The sequence below is a fragment of the Lissotriton vulgaris genome, chromosome 6 (genome assembly GCF_964263255.1).
Source record: "Lissotriton vulgaris chromosome 6, aLisVul1.2, whole genome shotgun sequence".
Classification (NCBI taxonomy): Eukaryota; Metazoa; Chordata; class Amphibia; order Caudata; family Salamandridae; genus Lissotriton; species Lissotriton vulgaris.
Window position 1 is genome coordinate 1,354,644,407 of NC_141694.1, and position 18,046 is coordinate 1,354,662,452.

Below are 18,046 nucleotides of genomic sequence, written 5' to 3' on the forward strand. Positions count from 1 at the left end.
TGGTAATCCCCTTATATACTTTTAAGTGGTATTTCCAGAAAAGAGTAGTGTTGCTATGTTTGGTATGTTTAGAATAGTAGTGATAAATCCTACTCACTGGTGAAGTTATATTTCACACTACTATTTTAGAAATGTCATTTTTAGAAAGTGGGCATTTCACTGTGCTTATAACTCTATGTGCTTTGCAGCCTTTCTTCAAAACACCTCTGAGCTTGGTGACAGCTACAATTTGTGCATACTTTCTAGACAGCCACAACACAGGAAGGGTTGGCTGTGGCAGGGGATACATTTGCATTCACCTGCATACTGATAGTCTTCCCGGGCTGGGAGAGGGAGAGGTGGTTCACAGTTAACTATGAATAGGTTGTGTCCTGCCCTCACACAAAGGGCTGATTTATCCCCTACTGATCATCTGGAGCCAGGGCTGGGCTCAAAGGGGTTGTTGCGCACGTCTAAGGGTTCCTTTGAAGTCACCCCTACATCAAAGACATTTTAGAGTATAAGTACTGGGTCTCTGACCCCATAACTTCAGACACTACTTGAGACTTTTAACCAGACGCTGCTGGCTCTACATGTGCACATCGCCAGAGAACTGCTGTGCCGCCATTTTACTGACTGCTTTGCTGTGCTGACCTGTTGAGTGCTGGGCTGCAGGCTACTTTAATGTGCTGGCCTTCTGCCTGCTACCTTTCAATGTGCCCCTCAGTGTTCTGCAGGGGCTTGTTGGCCTCCCCCGGGTTTCGCAATATTAGGGCCATAAAGATTGCACTTAAAGCTTGCTGCGGGACTCTGCCAACTCCCCGGTTTCACACTGCTTGATTTAGATCAACGAGGACTGCAACCACTGCAGAGCACATGCAGCCGTGTGTTTGTTTCCAACTATTCGCACAAGTGCTGTGTGAAGGCCAGGAATCTCCATGCCTACCGGCTGAGGCCGACGAAAACCAGCGCCTCTTTCTGCTAGGAAACCGCACTTCCTCTATGGGACTGCACGCCAGTGCTGTGGCATGGAGTTTAGGTCTGAAAGCAGCACCTCAGCTGAGTACGAATGAACAAGTCGCATTCCAGCGAGAACGCATTGCCTGGTCAATACAGGGGACACCGCCAATGTCAGAGCTGATCCACACTGCCCCCCCTAATGCCTGGTGTTGGATGACGCAGGCCATATTGGCATTAAAATGATGCAGAACTTTGTCATGACTTTTTTGTTTGAGAACATGAATCGAAAACATTGCAAAAGATATGCGAGTGTGACGCAGAGAAGACCATCAAGTCCAGTCAATGACTTTATAGGATGTTCCTGGACTCACTCAGCAACCACTTAAGACCTGGAAGGTAGATATCTCTATATCAATAGAAGAATTTTCCAGTATGTTTCATCCATCAGAGAATGTTCTTCAATGTCATATGTTTTACTGTAGGCATCTGCCAAGAAGGTCCCAGGTTGTTTAACCCTCTCAGACAAATGGGGCTGCCAGTTCCTGCTTGAGAAAACCTTGCTCTAGGCATCTGTTCAAAATTAACTTATCAGACAAAATCTCATTGATCCAGTACAATATCCCATCTGGATTTTTTTCTTCAACTTAGGCGTCATCGCTGAGTGCTATTATTCAGCAATCCAAGTTGAAATTCACTTGTGACTTGCTGAGACATCCGAATACTGAGTTAAATACATATTTCCCCTCGGTCCAAACTTCATCTGTACACCATGAACCTATTGCCCCTATGTTCTGTGAGCAGACCCTTATTAAAAACAATTACAGTACCAATCCACACAATATTATTATATTATATTTATATCCCGATTCTTATTATTTGTATTGTCATTCCTTTAATATACCATTGTTTAGTTTTTGATTCAGGCATTTCACTCACTGTTCCTTTAAATAGAACAATGAGTGGTTCTCACAAGGTTCTTGGTCATCTTGAGTGTGGCCAACATTGGCTTCCCCAAAAATCCACTTGGCACATTGAATATATACCACACCAATGAGCAAGAACACATTATCAGCATTAGAGGCTGCTGGTGTAAGCCAGAACCAAAAGTAACCTACTATGCCCCATGCCAAATATGTTCTGAAGACAAAGCATAATTAGAAACAGGCCACACACTCTGTTCCAAATAATAACCTTGACTCCAGTAATGCAAACTACAACTCTCAGCCAAAGTCAAACATGTTTAGTTGTTTGACCATCAATCATAAAACCTCACTGGCAAGATGAGATGTGTTTGCCCACAGTCTTAGTTGGAAGGGTCGGTGTTTTTAGATCATTCTCACTAGCTCGTCTTTCTCCCTCCTTTTCTTTATCACCACACGGCATGAAACTAGAGAGGGGAAGACCTGGAGAAGACATGATGGGAACACAGCATCCAAAAAAGGGGTTAAAATAGGAACTGGATAGAGTGTAACTAGAAACCTACCATAGGAAGCAAATCGGTCAAATGTTGCATTCTTTGGATTGGTATTGATTCATGGCTCCTTAGCATTCTCCAAATCTGATTAATGCAGTTATCTTTCTCTAGAGGGGGCGTTAACCGTTGTTAATTGCCCATCCCTTAATCACTGGCTTTCACCAAAGGCAAATGTACATAATGAGGGAAAATGACAGTTAAAAACTGCTGCGGTTTGGCAGCATGTGGACAGTATGGCTCTTAGCAAACATCAGTCTGTCTTTCAAATTGTATGCCCCATAGGCAAAAAGAAAAGTTAAGTGATCCATACCGGTTGCTAATGTTTAATTAAAACTTCAGAGCGGGATGTTGATTGGTATTTTGCATTGCTTGAAGTACTATTCACTTGAATGTTCTTTTTATTGCATGCACACATTTTCTTTCCCTGTCTGTGGTGTAGACCATGAGTCACTGCCTTCCAGACATAGCACCAAAAGCAGCCCATGCAAAAGTGTACAAACCAGCCGGAGTCCCCTCCCTGCCCCCACCCCCTTTTCCCTCCGGCCTTTCTTTCCCTCTTATCCCTGTTGTGCTCCCAGTTATGAACACCAGGGAGCTGGAGAATCTATTTCAGGGCCAAGTGGGAGCCCTGGCCATTCAAAGCCAACCTCCAGTGGCTCCTTCACCCAGGGAAATAAATGCCCATTGGGATAAATAGCCGGTCCGGCCATGCTTCTGTAAATGTTTTTATGAAATTCTTCTTGTTTACGTACTTACCAAATATCGCTCTGACGAAACACTGACTAATATGAGATCATCCCCGACCCGTACTTTTTCACCCTCTGAGCGCTGTTTAGAGGCAGGGTGTATCGTCCACCAGCAGGGCTCTCCTGTGCGTTGGAAAAAGGTAAAGAAAGATAGGTTATCTAAAAAGGCATCTAAATGTGATCTTACATTATTGTTTGTATCATAGAAGTTATTATATTTTATGGGTTCATTCAACCAGTCTACTGCTAGGATACTATGAAAATAGGCAAATTAAGTCATTCTAAAAACTTGGTTTATGAAAGTATATTTTATTCCTGATTTAATTTGCTGATCAAATCTTTCCCTATTTTGAAACTTCAAACCTTTCGTTTCCATCATATTCCTATTGTGCGTTAACAATAAGCCCTAGAGCAGGAGGCATGATACTCCTTTTATTTTATCTTACGGTTACATCATTGGTTTTAGGACCAGGGTTCTCCATAAACCAAATCATAAAATCCTGTAAGCTTTCAGGATAATCACTGAGACTTTGTATGTTTGTAATTTACGCAAAATTACATTTAGCAGAAAAAATGCCTTGGTCCTTCTTGAAACCCAACTGGATTTTACCAATTCAGTATTTTTATGTTTTTATGAGCCCAGCACTTATCATGTATAATGTTCTGGATAAATGCATGAAAATTAACGCACTTCCTCAAATGCAGCTCTACTAAACATCCTTGTGCGATAAGGATAGGTTTCTGTCTCATAAATGGAGTGTAATCAAAAATGAAGATGCCACACAGATGAAAAAAAACACCCACTTTCCTAATTGGTGTCATTGGGGTCTGTATGCAGTGCATGTCTGCTGCCAAACATGCCCTCAACAATAATTCTAGAAACAGGCAATTGCCTGAAAATTGGAACTGATGACGCTGTGACATTGATGAAAAATTCTGTGAAAAGTGATCAACGAAATTGACTCAAGAAGATTGATTGATAAATAAGTACTCAAAACTCTCAGCTTTCTTACATCCATGCACCAGCATCTCATCCAGTCCAAGTTTTTTTCTAATGCATTTCAACCTGCAGTCCTGCTGTAAGTCCCAATATAAATGTAGGATTGTAAATATTTTCTAAATTACAATATTTTCCATGTAAACTGACAATAATTCCTCATGAGTACTAGCTGCCAATGAAAATTGATGTCCGGTTTCTTAGAAGTTATTTTAAAGCAGTTTTCTTGCAACTCTGAAACTGGATGGATGTTGGTGATCCTTTTTACCATGAAACTAGTTAATAGGGGTGCAGAAGTCCTGATTTTAACCTGAAACCCCATAAACAGAAAATGTTGCAAGCTTCTGGCATTAATTGGAGTGTTACACCCCTAGAAATAAACTGGAAAGCATGGGTTACTCAGGCATGGAATTGCATTTCGCATAATTATTTTTACTTTTGCATCATATTTACAAACTTTCACATAGTTACTCTCTCTGTCCCTGAAACCTTCCTTCCCGCAGAGACAGAGAGGTCTCTACTACTCAATGCTATTAAGCGCCCAGTTTCCCCCCAAGGCTCATGTTGCAAACCAGCAATTTGGTAAAAGTACTCATTGCAGGTACTTACCTGTCTTGATCCTCATCCACAAATTGTTCATGAGTGATTTTTTGACAAAATTATAGGTTATAGGTACACATTGCAGGTACACATAATTTCTACATTACCGGTTAAGTGACCGTTAATATTAACTCTATCCTTGACGTGAGTAAGGTGGGGATCAGTGCACCCCGTCCTGAAGAAGAAGCCCTGCTTCAAAACATGTCGACGCACTTTTTGATGTAGTGTACATTAAATACAACAATCCCTCTTCCACTCTTTTAATAATACCAGCCTGGAGGCCGAATAAAAGTTTTTTCTATACCTCCCGTGCCAGGTGTTTTTTAATTACTCAATTCTCCATTCACTCCTGACCCAATTACTCACCTCAACCCTCACGCACCACACATAGATTTACCATAAAGTGCTCCCGCTTAGTCGCTGGTCAGTAGCACACCGCATTCCGTAGAGGGGTGCGAAGACCTCCAAGATGAAGCATGACACCAAGGGTCCTTTTGGTGTGTGAGGGGTATTTAAAGAACACAGTGTGCTCCCCACCATTGTAGGGACCACACTCCTACACCTCCCTGTGGATTCTTTGTGTTTATGTATATTGCGGTTGGGGAGACCGAATCCACTTACTCTCCACTCCCCTTTTTGTTATTATTTATGAAGGCATCATGCCCACTTCTTGTATTTGGCCCTCCCATAGCACATGGACCAAGTCCAAGTCTCATTAGATGTTTTTTTCTTTGTTTTCAAGCACTCCATAGGAGTACTTACATTTTCAGGCCATGTCCCTTGTACACTAAAATGCATGTGTGTGTACATAAACAAATGCATTTCTTTCAAACATATTAACCCCTTGCATGCAGATGACAGAACGGTTCCGTCATCAGCGTCGGGTGACCTGTGCTGATGACGGAACCGTTCCGTCATGACTCCGCCCGCACAAGGCGGAGTCAGCACAGGCGGGGAAAACGCCCCGCACACAAGGGGTTAATATACGTCCAGCATTTGTTTATTTTTTGTGCACGATCCAATGGTATTGGAGCACTCACTCCGTTGTCCGTCTTGCCATTGCATGAACACAACCCAATGGTATTGGGGCACTTTAAGTGCTCACCAGTTACATTACACAATGACACATTCATTTTGTCACTAACCCTGCTTTAATTAAGGTTTTTCTCCCCGTCATTGCTTGCCCATCTTCCCATCCCCTCCTGCTTCCCTGCTTGAACCGCCATCCCACCACTTCCCTCGTCGCTGCTTTTTTTTCTTTTTTGCACAATCCGATTGTATTGGATCGCTTGTTCCATTCTCCATCTTGCCATAGTGATAACACCAGCTGATGGTATTGGAGCACTTCTAGTGCTCACCAGTTACATTACACAATGACACATTCGATGTCATAGGCCGGGGGAAGCGTAGTTGATTTGCCCAGAATCACAAATTGTTCTGCCGCCTCGGAGTTTTCACCCTAGTTCTCCGTTTCCTTGTCGACAGCTCGGGCCATTACACCATATCCTCATTTCACTTCAAAGCTCCTCAACTGTTTCGAAATATCACTTCCACATTTTTCAGCGACACTCGTCAACACTGCAAAAGCTTTGGCAAAGCCAATAGATCTCGAAAATGCCCGAGCTATTGTCCTTGTTAATGTGAAAGTCTTTTAGACATGTTATTGTCTAGCAGCACTGGAAAAAACTCTGTGAATTGTTCAGTACAGGCCACATCACAGCGCGTATTTGTGTTAGGATGGACACAGGACAATAAACTCAACATGGGGGGACGAAGAGACTCAGCTTTGCCTCAACATCCTGTGATTTTCGGCTTTCAGTAACTTTCAGCATGGCTGCTAGACAACATGCCTAAAAAACATTCACATTGACAAGACCAATAGCTAAGACATTGCCGAGACATATTGTCTATGCCAATGCTTGTTTTTGAGGGGCTGTAGGAAGCCGATGCCATTAAGGGGTGTGTACACTACCCAGGATATCAGTGACAGCCTCAGCGACCCTTTGTCTTTTTGGGTGGGGAGAAGGCGTGGCTGGATTTGTGGAGGGCACAGTGCTTCTAAGGTAGCTCTAGGTACGAGGCCCCACCTCCTGCAAAGCCCCTTCACTCCTCATACAGTGAGGTTTTTTGTAGGTTGGCAGGTCTGGCACAGATATCGTAACTGTATTAAACTACATACATGCCTATTCATACATCATACAATGCATATTTTACACATTTATATGAGCCCTGTAGGACTTGGCCCTTTTTGGCTAAAGTTCCCTAAACTTTCTGCTTTTCCCCTAGACCTTTTTTCTGACATGTGTTGCCAACTTAGGTGCTCTGGAAACTTTGCCACTGCTAAACAGTGTTAAAGTGCAAGTGTTCCCTGTGTAAAGTGTAATGGTGATTAGTTGTCCATTATTGGTATGTTTGCTTTACTAGTAAAGTCCCAAGTGAAGTGCACTATGTGTGCCAGGGCTAGTAATGCAAATGCTGCTGGTGGGCCTGCAGCACTTATTGTGCAACCCACTCAAGTAGCCTTGGAAAGGGAACTCAGACCTGCCATTGCAATGCATGTGTGCAGTTTCCTAAACTGCCATGCTGTTCTGGTAAGTGCAAGCACTTACTAGACCCTGCCCTTTCCTTCCATACGCATGAGGCAACCCTATAGTAGGTGTAGGGTACCCCCTGGACAGGGTGCAGTGCATGTGAAAGGTGGGACATGTACCACGGTGTGTGCCATGTCCTAGCAGTGAAATTATTATTATTATTATTATTAGGGTTTTGTAGAGCGCATAGTAACCCGGAAACATCCCAGCGCTGAGACCAAGACAGTCAGGAGGGTGGAACAGCGGGAAGAAGTGGGGAAGAGGGATCAGGGGAAGAGGTGCGTTTTCAGAAGTTTCCTGAACCGGAGGTGCTCAGATTCCATCCTTAGATTGCGGGAGAGAGTGTTCCAAAGGCGGGCTGCGTTCACGGAGAATAGCCGTCCTCCTGTGCGCGCCTTCTTCACTCTGTGAACTGTGATGAGGTGTTCGCGGTCAGAGCGGAGGGATCTTGTGGCTTTGTAAGGCCTGATGAAGTTTTTAAGGATGGGGGGGCCTTTATCCTGCAGGAGTTTATGGGCCAGACAGAGAGCCTTGAATTTAACTCTTTCTCTTACTGGGAGCCAGTGAAGATGCTTCAGAGCTGGTTTGGCCAAAGGATCTAGCCGGAGTGTTGGTGAGAAGCCGGGCAGCGGCGTTCTGAATCCTTTGTAATTTATTGAAGGTGGCTTCAGGGGCTCCCAGATAGATGGCATTGCTGTAATCCAGCCTGGAAAGAATGAGGCCTTGGATAAGCAATTTCTGGGAGATGGGAGGGAGTAAGGGCAGGATTTTCCCGACTGATCTAAGGAGCCCAAAAAAAATCCCAGCGTTTTTTTTGGCTTGGGTTTTGAAGGACAGGTCTTTCTCTATCCAGATTCCCAGGCTCTTAATCTCGGTTTTGGGAACCGGGGGTTCACCCAGACAGGAGGGCCAGATGTTAGGGGGAAGGGAGAGCCCTTTTTGACCAAGGAGTAGGATTTCCGTCTTGGACCCGTTGAGTTTCAACGCTGAATTGTTCATCCACCCCTGGATTTTGGAAAGGCAGTTGTGGAGGTTAGATGGTTCTTGGTTGGGATGGGATAGGGACACCACTAACTGGGTGTCATCCGCGTAGCTGATGATTTTCACTCCGAACGGGGTGACTACCTCCTCCAATGGGGACATGTAGACATTAAATAATGTCGGGCTTAGTGAAGAGCCCTGCGGCACTCCACATTGGAGGGGGGTGGCTGGGGAGCGGATGTCGTTCTCCCAAACCTGGAAGGAGCGATGGTTTAAGAATGATGCGAACCAGGCCAGGGCAGTGCCCTCCACACCGATGTCTCTGAGTCGCTGGATTAGAACCCGATGGTTGACAGTGTCAAAGACCGCACTGAGGTCCAGGAGGATCACTGCCACTGATCCTCCTGCGTCCAAAATGCATCTGGTCTCCTCCACTGCAGCCAGGAGGGCTGTGTCCGTGCCCTGACCAGGGTGGAATCCAGTTTGCGAGCTTCTGAGCAGGTTGTTAGACTCCAGAAACTGGGAGAGCTTTTTATTGACTATTTTTTCAGTGATTTTACTGATTCCGGGGAGGAGGGAGATTGGCCTATAATTGGCCAGGTCCAGAGGGTCTAGTAGAAGTTTTTTCAGGAGAGCCTTGACAACAGCCGCTTTCCAGCTGGGGGCGACCCTTCCCTGAAGTAAAGATGAATTGATGAGGTCGGTAAGAGGGGGAGCGATCGTAGGGCCACTTTTTTGAGGATGCGCAAGGGGACCGGGTCGCTAGGGGAACCACTTTTGATTGTGGCGAGCGTGGTCGAGACCTCTTCAATGGTTACCGGGCCGAGGGTGTTTAGGTGGGTGGTGGTTGGGTCAGATTTAGAGCAACCCTCATCGTTAAGGCTGTGGTCGGCTGGAGGTAGGGAGGCGAGAATTTTCAGAATTTTCTTGTCAAAGTATTTAGCCAGCTTGTGGCATTTATTTTCAGATGTGTTGGGATCTGGGAGTTTCTCTGGCCAAGGGTCTGGGACTTTGAGTAGTTCTTTTAAGATGATGAAGGTGTCTTTGGCGGAGCAGGAGGAGTTTTTTATTCTTTCATCAAAGAATTGGCCTTTAGCATTGCGTAGCGCGAGTTTATAATTTCTTAGGGAGGCGTGGAAGGCAGCTTTTTTGGCTGTGGATTTGTCCTTCCTCCATGAGTGCTCTGTCCTTTTGCACTCCTTACGTAGTAGGTTAAGCTCTGGAGTGTACCAGGGGGCCGGGTTCACTCTTTTGGCTCGTTTCAAGGTACTTGTTTTGGGGAGGAGATCGTCAAAAGAATGAGAGAGCCAGGAGTTAAACTGCATATCTGCAGTAACTGGGTCAGGAGCTGGGGAGGGAAGAGTGACCATGAGCTTGGAAGCCCATTCTTCCGGCGAGAGTTTGTGCCAGCGTCTATCGGTGACCCGGGTTTTGGACGGATAGGGTGGCGGGACAAAAAGATGCCAGTCGATAGGAATCAAGAAATGGTCTGTCCATGGTAGGGGAAGGAGAGTATGGGTTTTAAGGTCGTGGATGTTAGTGAAAATGGGGTCCAGAAGATGTCCTTTATCATGGGTGGGCACTGAATTCACTAGTCGTATGCCAAACGACGTGAGGTCAAGGAGAAGTTCGGAGGCAGTTATGTCCTTGGGGTCTAGTAGATGGAGATTGAGATCTCCCAGGATTATAAAGTTGGGAGTTGTTGTTGCCATAAGGGTAACCGTATCAACAAGAGCGCTGGAGAATTTGGCTGGGGCTCCAGGTGGGCGGTATATCAGTAGACCAGAGAGGGAGGTTACAGGTGAGATCTGTAAAGAAAAATGGCAGCTTTCGCAGTCATCGATGTTACCATTGTTAGTTCTGCAGGCGAAATGCTCGCTGAAATAATCTCCATTTTGTTTTCACTGCTCGAAGGCCATCTTGTCCATTAGAATAGAATGTGGAGGCTGTGTAATATGTTTTTCCAGCTTATCTCCCCATGGGCTTAAGATGGAAAGGGGAAGTTTAGAATGCCTGAACTCACCCAGCAATAACAAATCTTTGTGGCTGGGTTTTTGGGCTTTAAACATTTCTGTGTGTCTCCGCCTGGTTGTGGATTGACTGGTTGGATTTGAAAGCGGTAGGATCTGGGGAATGTCTTGACCCAGAGGAGGAGGTGAGACAGCACAGGCTGACCTGAATCTGATGTGTAGGAGGAGGAATAGGCCTAGAGGTGAAGAGGCCTGGGCTGATGCTATAAAACAATTGTCCCATCTCCTGCTGAGTGATTGAGAATCCAGACCCCCACTAATCAAAGGGAGAAGGTGTCACTGGTAGGGAGGCACCCAGAACTGATTTGAGCAGGAGTCAGTGCCCCCTGTAACACAAAGACTTCAAAGCCATTGAGGGGTATAACTATGCGAGCTGAAGCCCCTGAACTTTGGAGAATGGCTTGATCAAGTGTGAACATTACTGGAGCTACTTCATGGATCAAGAGGAACCTTTGCCAAGGAAGAAACAACTGAATAGACTGCTGAATAGGACTGTTCTTGCTGTGTGATCTGGGGCTGGGCTGCAGTTTGCTGTTTTAACCAAGGAAAGGCTGTAGGGACTTTTCTGTGTGCTGTGTTCCCCTGCTAGAATGACTTTACTGTGTGCTGTGTCCTGAAGTAACTATCCCCAAGGGCCTGAGGTGAACTGGCTCCCTGTTTGGAAACTCAGGAACACAAAAGTTTCCTGAGAAGACTCCCAGATACGCTGTTGGTGCTTATGCTCTGTCTAACCTGAGTCCTTCGAGAAGATGGCTGTGTGTGTGTGCTTGGGGGCAGCCTGAGACTTGTGTGTGTCATTGCCAGTGATCGTACACACCAGAAAAGTGAGTGTGCCTCAGCGTCGCTCTGTGCGTGTGCTGTTCACAGCCTGAGACCCTCACTGGAGGTGCCCTGTGATTGGGGGCACCGGGAGATAAAGTGTGTCTCAAGCTACGCTGTGTGCATGTACCTTCTACTGCCTGAGACCTGCGTAAGAGATGCCCTGTGATCGCGGGCACCGGAGGATAAAGTGTGTCTCAGCGACGCAGAGTGGGTGTGCGTTCTACTACCCGAGACCTGCGCAAGTTGTGCCTTGTGATCGTGGGCACAAGAAGAGCAAATGTGTCTCAGCTATGCTATATGCATGTGTCGTGTGTAGTCTGAGACCCTCGTGAGGAGTTGTCTGGTTAACGTGCACCCAGAGTTCCTGTGAGTCTTCGTGACTCTGAGTGCGGGTTTAGTGTGCAGCCTAGGATCTTCCCATTGCCCAGAAAGTCAGAGATTGCATCAGAGGCCCAAGTCGCTGGACGAGAAGCAGAGAGTGGGTTCGCACCCCCCAGGTAATATGTGTCCACTCCTGGGGCGGGTGTGGGCTCAGAGGGAGACGCTCTCAGTCTCTCTCTGTTCTGCAGTGCGAGCCTCTGCTTCAGCTCGGATTGAGGCCCATGTGCCAAGGGAGTGCTAGCATGGGGCCTGAGTGCGGAGCTGCAGTTACTGTGTTCTATCTTACCCATGTGGGAGGGGGCAACTGTGGCCGGAGACTACCCGCAAGCCAGCACAAGTGGCTGAGAGACCGCCAGAGGTACATGAAAGGTGCTGGAGTAATTTACATATTGCATAACTTCTGCATAGCAGAGTATCTGATGATTGTATAACGCATTGCTTTATTTCTGCACAACAGACTGCTTGTTTTGTTATATTGCCCATTGTATTAGTTCGCCTAACAAACTGCCTGATGGGTGTGTTACGAATTGCCCTAGGTTTGCATAACAAACTGCTTGATAGATGTGTTTTACCTTGTCTCAATCCTGCACCACAATCTGCCAGACTGTCGTATTACACATTGCATTAGTGTTGCAAACTGATCTGCCGGATATATGTGTTCCACGTTGCATTAGTTTCGCATAACGAATTGCCTAATAACTGTATTACACGCTGCATTGCTTTTTCCCACCAGAGTACCTGAAGGGGGACCGTACATTGCATTACGGGGGTATAACAGTGTAACACGTTGTTGCTTTATGCATTGCATTACAGTGACACTACAAATCACCAGATAACCGTATTACGATCTGCATTATTCTTATGTTGTGAAGTACCTGACTGTGGCATATTGAACTGCATATTACCACATTAGGATTACGTAGGATTGTTTAGTTTAGCTCAATAATAATAGGCCAGGGGGAACTTTACCCCTACGCATATGTTAGTTTAGTATTGTGTGGTTGCATCGTATATCGTTTTATAAACATACACTTGTTTTCTTTGAAACTTGTGTGGAGTCTATTCGTGGTGTCATCATTGAATCGCAGTGAACGTAATTGCAAATACTTTACTCATTAAGCCTTGAAGATAAGCCTGGCTGCTTGTGCCAAGCTACCAAAGGGGTGGAGCAGGGGCTATCTCTGGAGGTGACCTGTCTTTTTCCTAACGTTGGGGCTCACGGGTCCCTGCTTGGCCTGCAGTACCTACCTCAGCCAACCAGGGATCTTGGGAATTCTAACAAGCCTCTTTTTCAATTCCATCAATAGTCCCACTAAGGGTCCTCGGGTATTAAAAAATGCACGCAGTGATAGGTATATAGCATGGAAAAAGCTTATGCACTCACCTGCAGTACATCAGCATTAATGCAAGTGGTTTCAAACTATGCAGCAGTATTCCATTTGTGGGGTTGTCACAAAAGTTCTAAAGTCACGTTAGGTTTGTGTATGCCTTATAGCAATGATCTTCAAAGTACGGCCAAGGGGCCACTTGCGGCCCTCTTGACCTTTACATGCGACCCCCTGGTGAACAGCAGCACAACCTGCTGTTTAGCTGCTGAACACTAATATTCCGAAATATACAGGCAAGCATTTATTAACCTGCAAATCAAAGCTTTCCAGTTTAGTTATAATTTTTTAGACATCCTTACACAATCCGTGACCCACCCAGACCCCCTACCACTGCCAAGCTGGCATCAGGGCGGCCCTTGGTCACAATAAAGACTGTACTTTGTGGCCCCTGGGCAAATGTTTGCGAGTATTCATGCCTTAAAGGGAACATCCAGGGAAGAGACAAAACAGCTTTCTTTACCCAGACCTGTATTAATAACAGTCACCAACTATCAGCATTCTAGTATGTTTCTTTTTAATGACATCTGCTTGAGTTTTGAGACATATTGTGACATCATTTACCAGATGGCCCATTTAAGACCATATGTTTACCGCATACTCTGTTACTATTTGCCTGGGTTTCGCGATAAAGTTAAAATTAGGAAATTTAGCCTCATTCGCAAAAAGGCACATCTAAATTTGCATCATAGTAAAAAATTGGGCTGTAGGCCCAGGGGCCTTATCATGAACAAGGTGCCAAGACAGCAAATGGACCATGTGCCTATTTTGAACAGCATCAAGCCATTTGTTTGCATATGCAGCAACTCAGGGAACTTGTGCTTGAGCCGCAGAAAAAATATTTCAGAAACATGGAGCAGTGGTCGCCACGCTTTGTATTTGTGATGTGTTATCTACAGCTCATGCACTAACTAGGAGAGTTGCGGAGAGTTTCTGATTTGATGTACACACTGTGGACAGGATGATTATGTTTAGAAATAGGTATACAGCTATGTCCTGTGCATGAACATACATCCATGATTCTGCAACCAATCTATTAACATCGCCTTTGGGACCTACTAACTTTGCCTATGGTTTTTAGTAATGCTGTACAGCTCCCTAGATGCTTTGCCACACGCAGGGATAAAGAGTAAACAAAAAAAGTTCTCTGACGCAGTTGCCTGCCTCATTCTGTAGACATGCACAACATGCATGCGCATGCCTACAAAATAAGACAGGCACTGTTTTATCTTTATATTTACCAATCCGAGTTAGATCAGTAAATACAAATAAATAAAACAAGCATTTGTAATATAATCTGTCTCGCCTTTGGGACCTTATATGTATTTAGCTACCCAGCACAGTAGCCTGGGTGCTGAAACTTCTACTGTTCTTTAACATGGTGGGAAAGTAAGCACCAAACTACGTGACACACCAGGTATGGGAACACATGGAGAGAAATATTGCCTTTCAGTGGGAAATGGTATTGTCCAAAGCTCTGTTTTCAATTTAAAATCAGGGCCTTCGGTGGTCATATCAATGAAAATACAAGATTTGAAAAACATATTATTGTCTACTGGTGCTTGTGGGAGACAATTTCTATGGACTGGAACCTACAGAATGCTAAGGTGATTCTGGTATTTTACTGACCTCTGCTGGTCCTTTTCTATCAAGAAAGTTAAATAGAGGCAGTTGCCAGAATTTTTTTAAAAAGAAAGTCCCTCAGCAGAAAGCAATTCTGAAATTTTACAGACGTTTTCTATCAAGACAGTTAAATAGAGGCAGTTGAACAAACAGAAAGCAATTCTGATATTTTACTGACCTCTACTGGCCGTTTTCTATCAAGACAGTTAAACAGAGGAGGTTGAACAGAAAACAAAAGTCCCTAAACAGAAGCAGACAAGTCCTAGGGCTGATCTTCTCAGCCCACATAGTAAAGTAAAGTATATACAAAAGTATAAAACTAAAGTATATACAAGAGGTCTCAAATGCTCAACCTCAAAATATAGTAGGAAGTGTTGTTATTTTTTTTTAAGGGGCAGGTAGGGGAAGCCACAGGGAGAGTGAGGGTTGGAGGAAGCAATATGGAGAACTTGGGTGGGTAACAAAGCAATACGACGAAGAGAAGCAGCATGGGGCAGAAGCAACATGGAGGGTGGGGGCAGAAGCAACACGGAGGGTGCATATAGGGAAAAATGCTATACCTGGTGGAAGCATATGCAATATAGAGGGCAAAAGTAACACGCAGGGCATAGTGGGTGAAGTAATACAGAAGGCAGGGGAAGCAATATATTGTGTGAGTTATATAGAGGAATGTTAGTTGTTGGGAACCACACAGGCAAGAAAGCAAATTGGAGCGAGAAGCACCTGACAGTGAGCTAAACACAGAGAGGTCAGGAAGAAGCACATAGATGAGCGAGAGCAACATGGAGTGCGCCTGAGAGGGAAAGAGCAGTACCTGAGGGAGACAACTGGAAAACACATGAACTCTTGTGAAGTGCTTAAACAAAAAGAAGAAAAGTAGTGCTTTAAAAGGGAGCAGTGGGTGGACATATGCAATGCATCCATGCTCCAGGGGAGGGACAAACACAAAAAATGAAGTAAAACCCACACAAGCTGAAACCTCCCCACCCAAATTACAGCAATAAATAAGCCATTCAATGGTAAGTAATGGCTGGGATCTTAGACCACTGTAAGCTGAGGATAGGTCTTTTCACCCACACACAGCTTGTGCTGTCTGGCGGGTGAGGCCTAAAAAGGGTGAGTATTTCAACAGAAGATAATTTAATATTAGAGCATCGTTTCTAATAATGTCACATCATTGCAGCCAGGTCATGTATTATCATTCTCACCCGTTGTGTCCTCCTGCAAGCCAACGTCGAATGCAAGTTTATCTGTCGAGGACCGGGAGGTGGAGAGGCAGCATAGATACTGGAAGGAAAAGAAGAGGAAAACACTCTTTCAGTGAGAAGCATGCGAAGAGTCATTCCTGTATCATTATCCAAACCATCAACCTTCCTTGATTACAGCTCAGCGGGTGAGCCCGGGGTCAACCTTAACAGCAAAATTGATGAGATTTCATACTGGAACTGACACAGTGTATTTTACAGCAGTGAAGAGGAAGGCATACCTCCCCAGCGGGCCGAGTTGATTGTTTCTGGTTATTTGAGACAAATTGAGGTAGGTTAAACTTCCAGTGAGGGTGAAATGTTTCTGGTTATTTGAGAAATATTGAAGTAGGCTAAACTTCCAGTGAGGGTGAAATGTGTCTGTTTATTTGATTCAAATTGAGGTAGGTTAAACTTCCAATGAGGGTGAAATGTTTCGGGTACTATAATAGAGGCAGCACATGGTTCGAAATGTATTTAAGAGGGAAATGTCCTGGTCATGTTACATCTAGTGCGGTTGTACAAAAAAGAGGCAATGCTCCAGATCATTTGTTGCAGTCACAGAGATGTTGTCGGTGCTACATTAACAATTACAGGGGATTTATAAATCCACTTCAACAAAAAAAGAGAGGTCTGGTCAGTCACAGGACTGCCACAAATTTGGAGCAAATTATGAAAGGATAACACATTCACTCAATTTGAGTAGGAAGGCCCTCACACACCGACCTGGTCAGTGTCATGCTTCATCATCGGGCCCCACCAAAGAGGCCGAGTGCCTCTTTGGTGTGCTGCGACGCCAGAAATACTGCGGAGCTGGTCGTGTGGGGAGGGCGTGATGTGAGTGAAATATAATTAAAAGTGCCTAAGAGGGTATCAAAAAAATGTTTTAATGAGTGATCCCTAAGACACAGGTAAGTAGTATATGTGTCTGAAATTACGTGCCAAGGTTGTTAGGATTTGGTTAAATTCAGCTAAATACCACAGAGTTAATTAATCAGTCAACATGTTTCTGCCATACTAGTGGTATAAATTCACCAAGGCATTCTTCAGGACTATACCCCGGCGGTATGGACACTCTAATAGTCCACCCTAACCTGGGGGCGTGAAAGTGAAAAAAGAAAAGGTGAAAAAAGTGCTTAAAATTAGAAGAGCGGGTAGCTCATTCTAAAGAAAAAAACCAAAATCAGGGGTATCTCAGCACCTGTGGGGAGAAAATACACAAACAAACACACATAGACATACATTTAATTATTATACGCCATTGCGAATTATCATAGTGCTCCATAGATGGTGGCAAACATTAGTGTGCCCATAGTAAACGCTATTTTTAGCACCATCCAAGTAGCCCTTTGGGGATGTTTAGCGTTAAACTCTGGGAAGTGAAGTGCTAGAGGTGTTTAAAAACTACAGTTGTAGATGGGGGGATAAAAACACGATATGAATTCTCCTTATAGGAGGTATCAATTGACCAAGAGGTCGGTGACCCCCCTAAGATGGTAAATATGGGTGATATCTCACTTTAAAACAGGGCGCTACTAGCACCATGGGTCTCGGGAGGAGGATTGGAGCGCACCTGGCACATCCTGAAAAGGAAAAGAGTTAGATGGCATTGCTTCCAAAGCATTCCGGTACTTAGCTCGTGAAGATCGGGATACCCGTCCTGCCGGTAAAGAAAACTCACGCCCTCAGCGCTCACAACCCGCTTTTGAACCTTCAAAATTCCTCGGAACCGGACCCCGACGATGGAGAGCGGGGACGGAGAGTGAGTTTAAATGCGCTTGTTTGGGTTTCAGCGCGTGATTCCGGGTTGGGCGTGTCTCGCTCAAAGCGAGGCTTGGAGCGCACACGCCCATGTGGGCGGGGTGCGGTCCGTTTTCAAAACGAGGCTTGGATTCAGGAGCCTATCGCTCGCCGGCCGCGAATGTTGTGCCGGTCGGTGTCATCGATGGGAATAATACCATTTTAGCGTGAATTAAAAATTGCTGACAGTGCTCCTGTGATTGAGAAAAGGAGATTATTACGAGGCACTAAGTGTTAAGTGCACGATGGTGGCAATAAAATGTGGTTCTTAACGCAGGTTTTGCCATGGTTGTGTTTGTTTACACAAGTAATTAGAAGGAAGGGAATTAGGTATCAGTAGAATTCAGGATATTCTGCATCAGGGGAAACAAAGAAATTAAGCAAGCATATGTACATTGCTGTTAGACACAATATAAGTAATATGACAATGATA

At 44.9% G+C, this 18,046-nt stretch overlaps 1 protein-coding gene across 1 annotated transcript in view; it reads right to left on the reverse strand.

Annotated features, from left to right (window-relative positions):
* Nucleotides 1-18,046, reverse strand: part of RYR2 (ryanodine receptor 2) — a 3,481,211-nt gene that overhangs the window by 3,083,162 nt on the left and 380,003 nt on the right. The window contains exons 7-8 of the mRNA XM_086925791.1: nt 15,778-15,856; nt 3,170-3,282 (exon numbers count right to left, since the gene is read on the reverse strand). Of these exons, the coding sequence (XP_086781917.1) occupies nt 3,170-3,282; nt 15,778-15,856 (192 nt within the window). The remainder of the gene's footprint in view (nt 1-3,169; nt 3,283-15,777; nt 15,857-18,046) is intronic.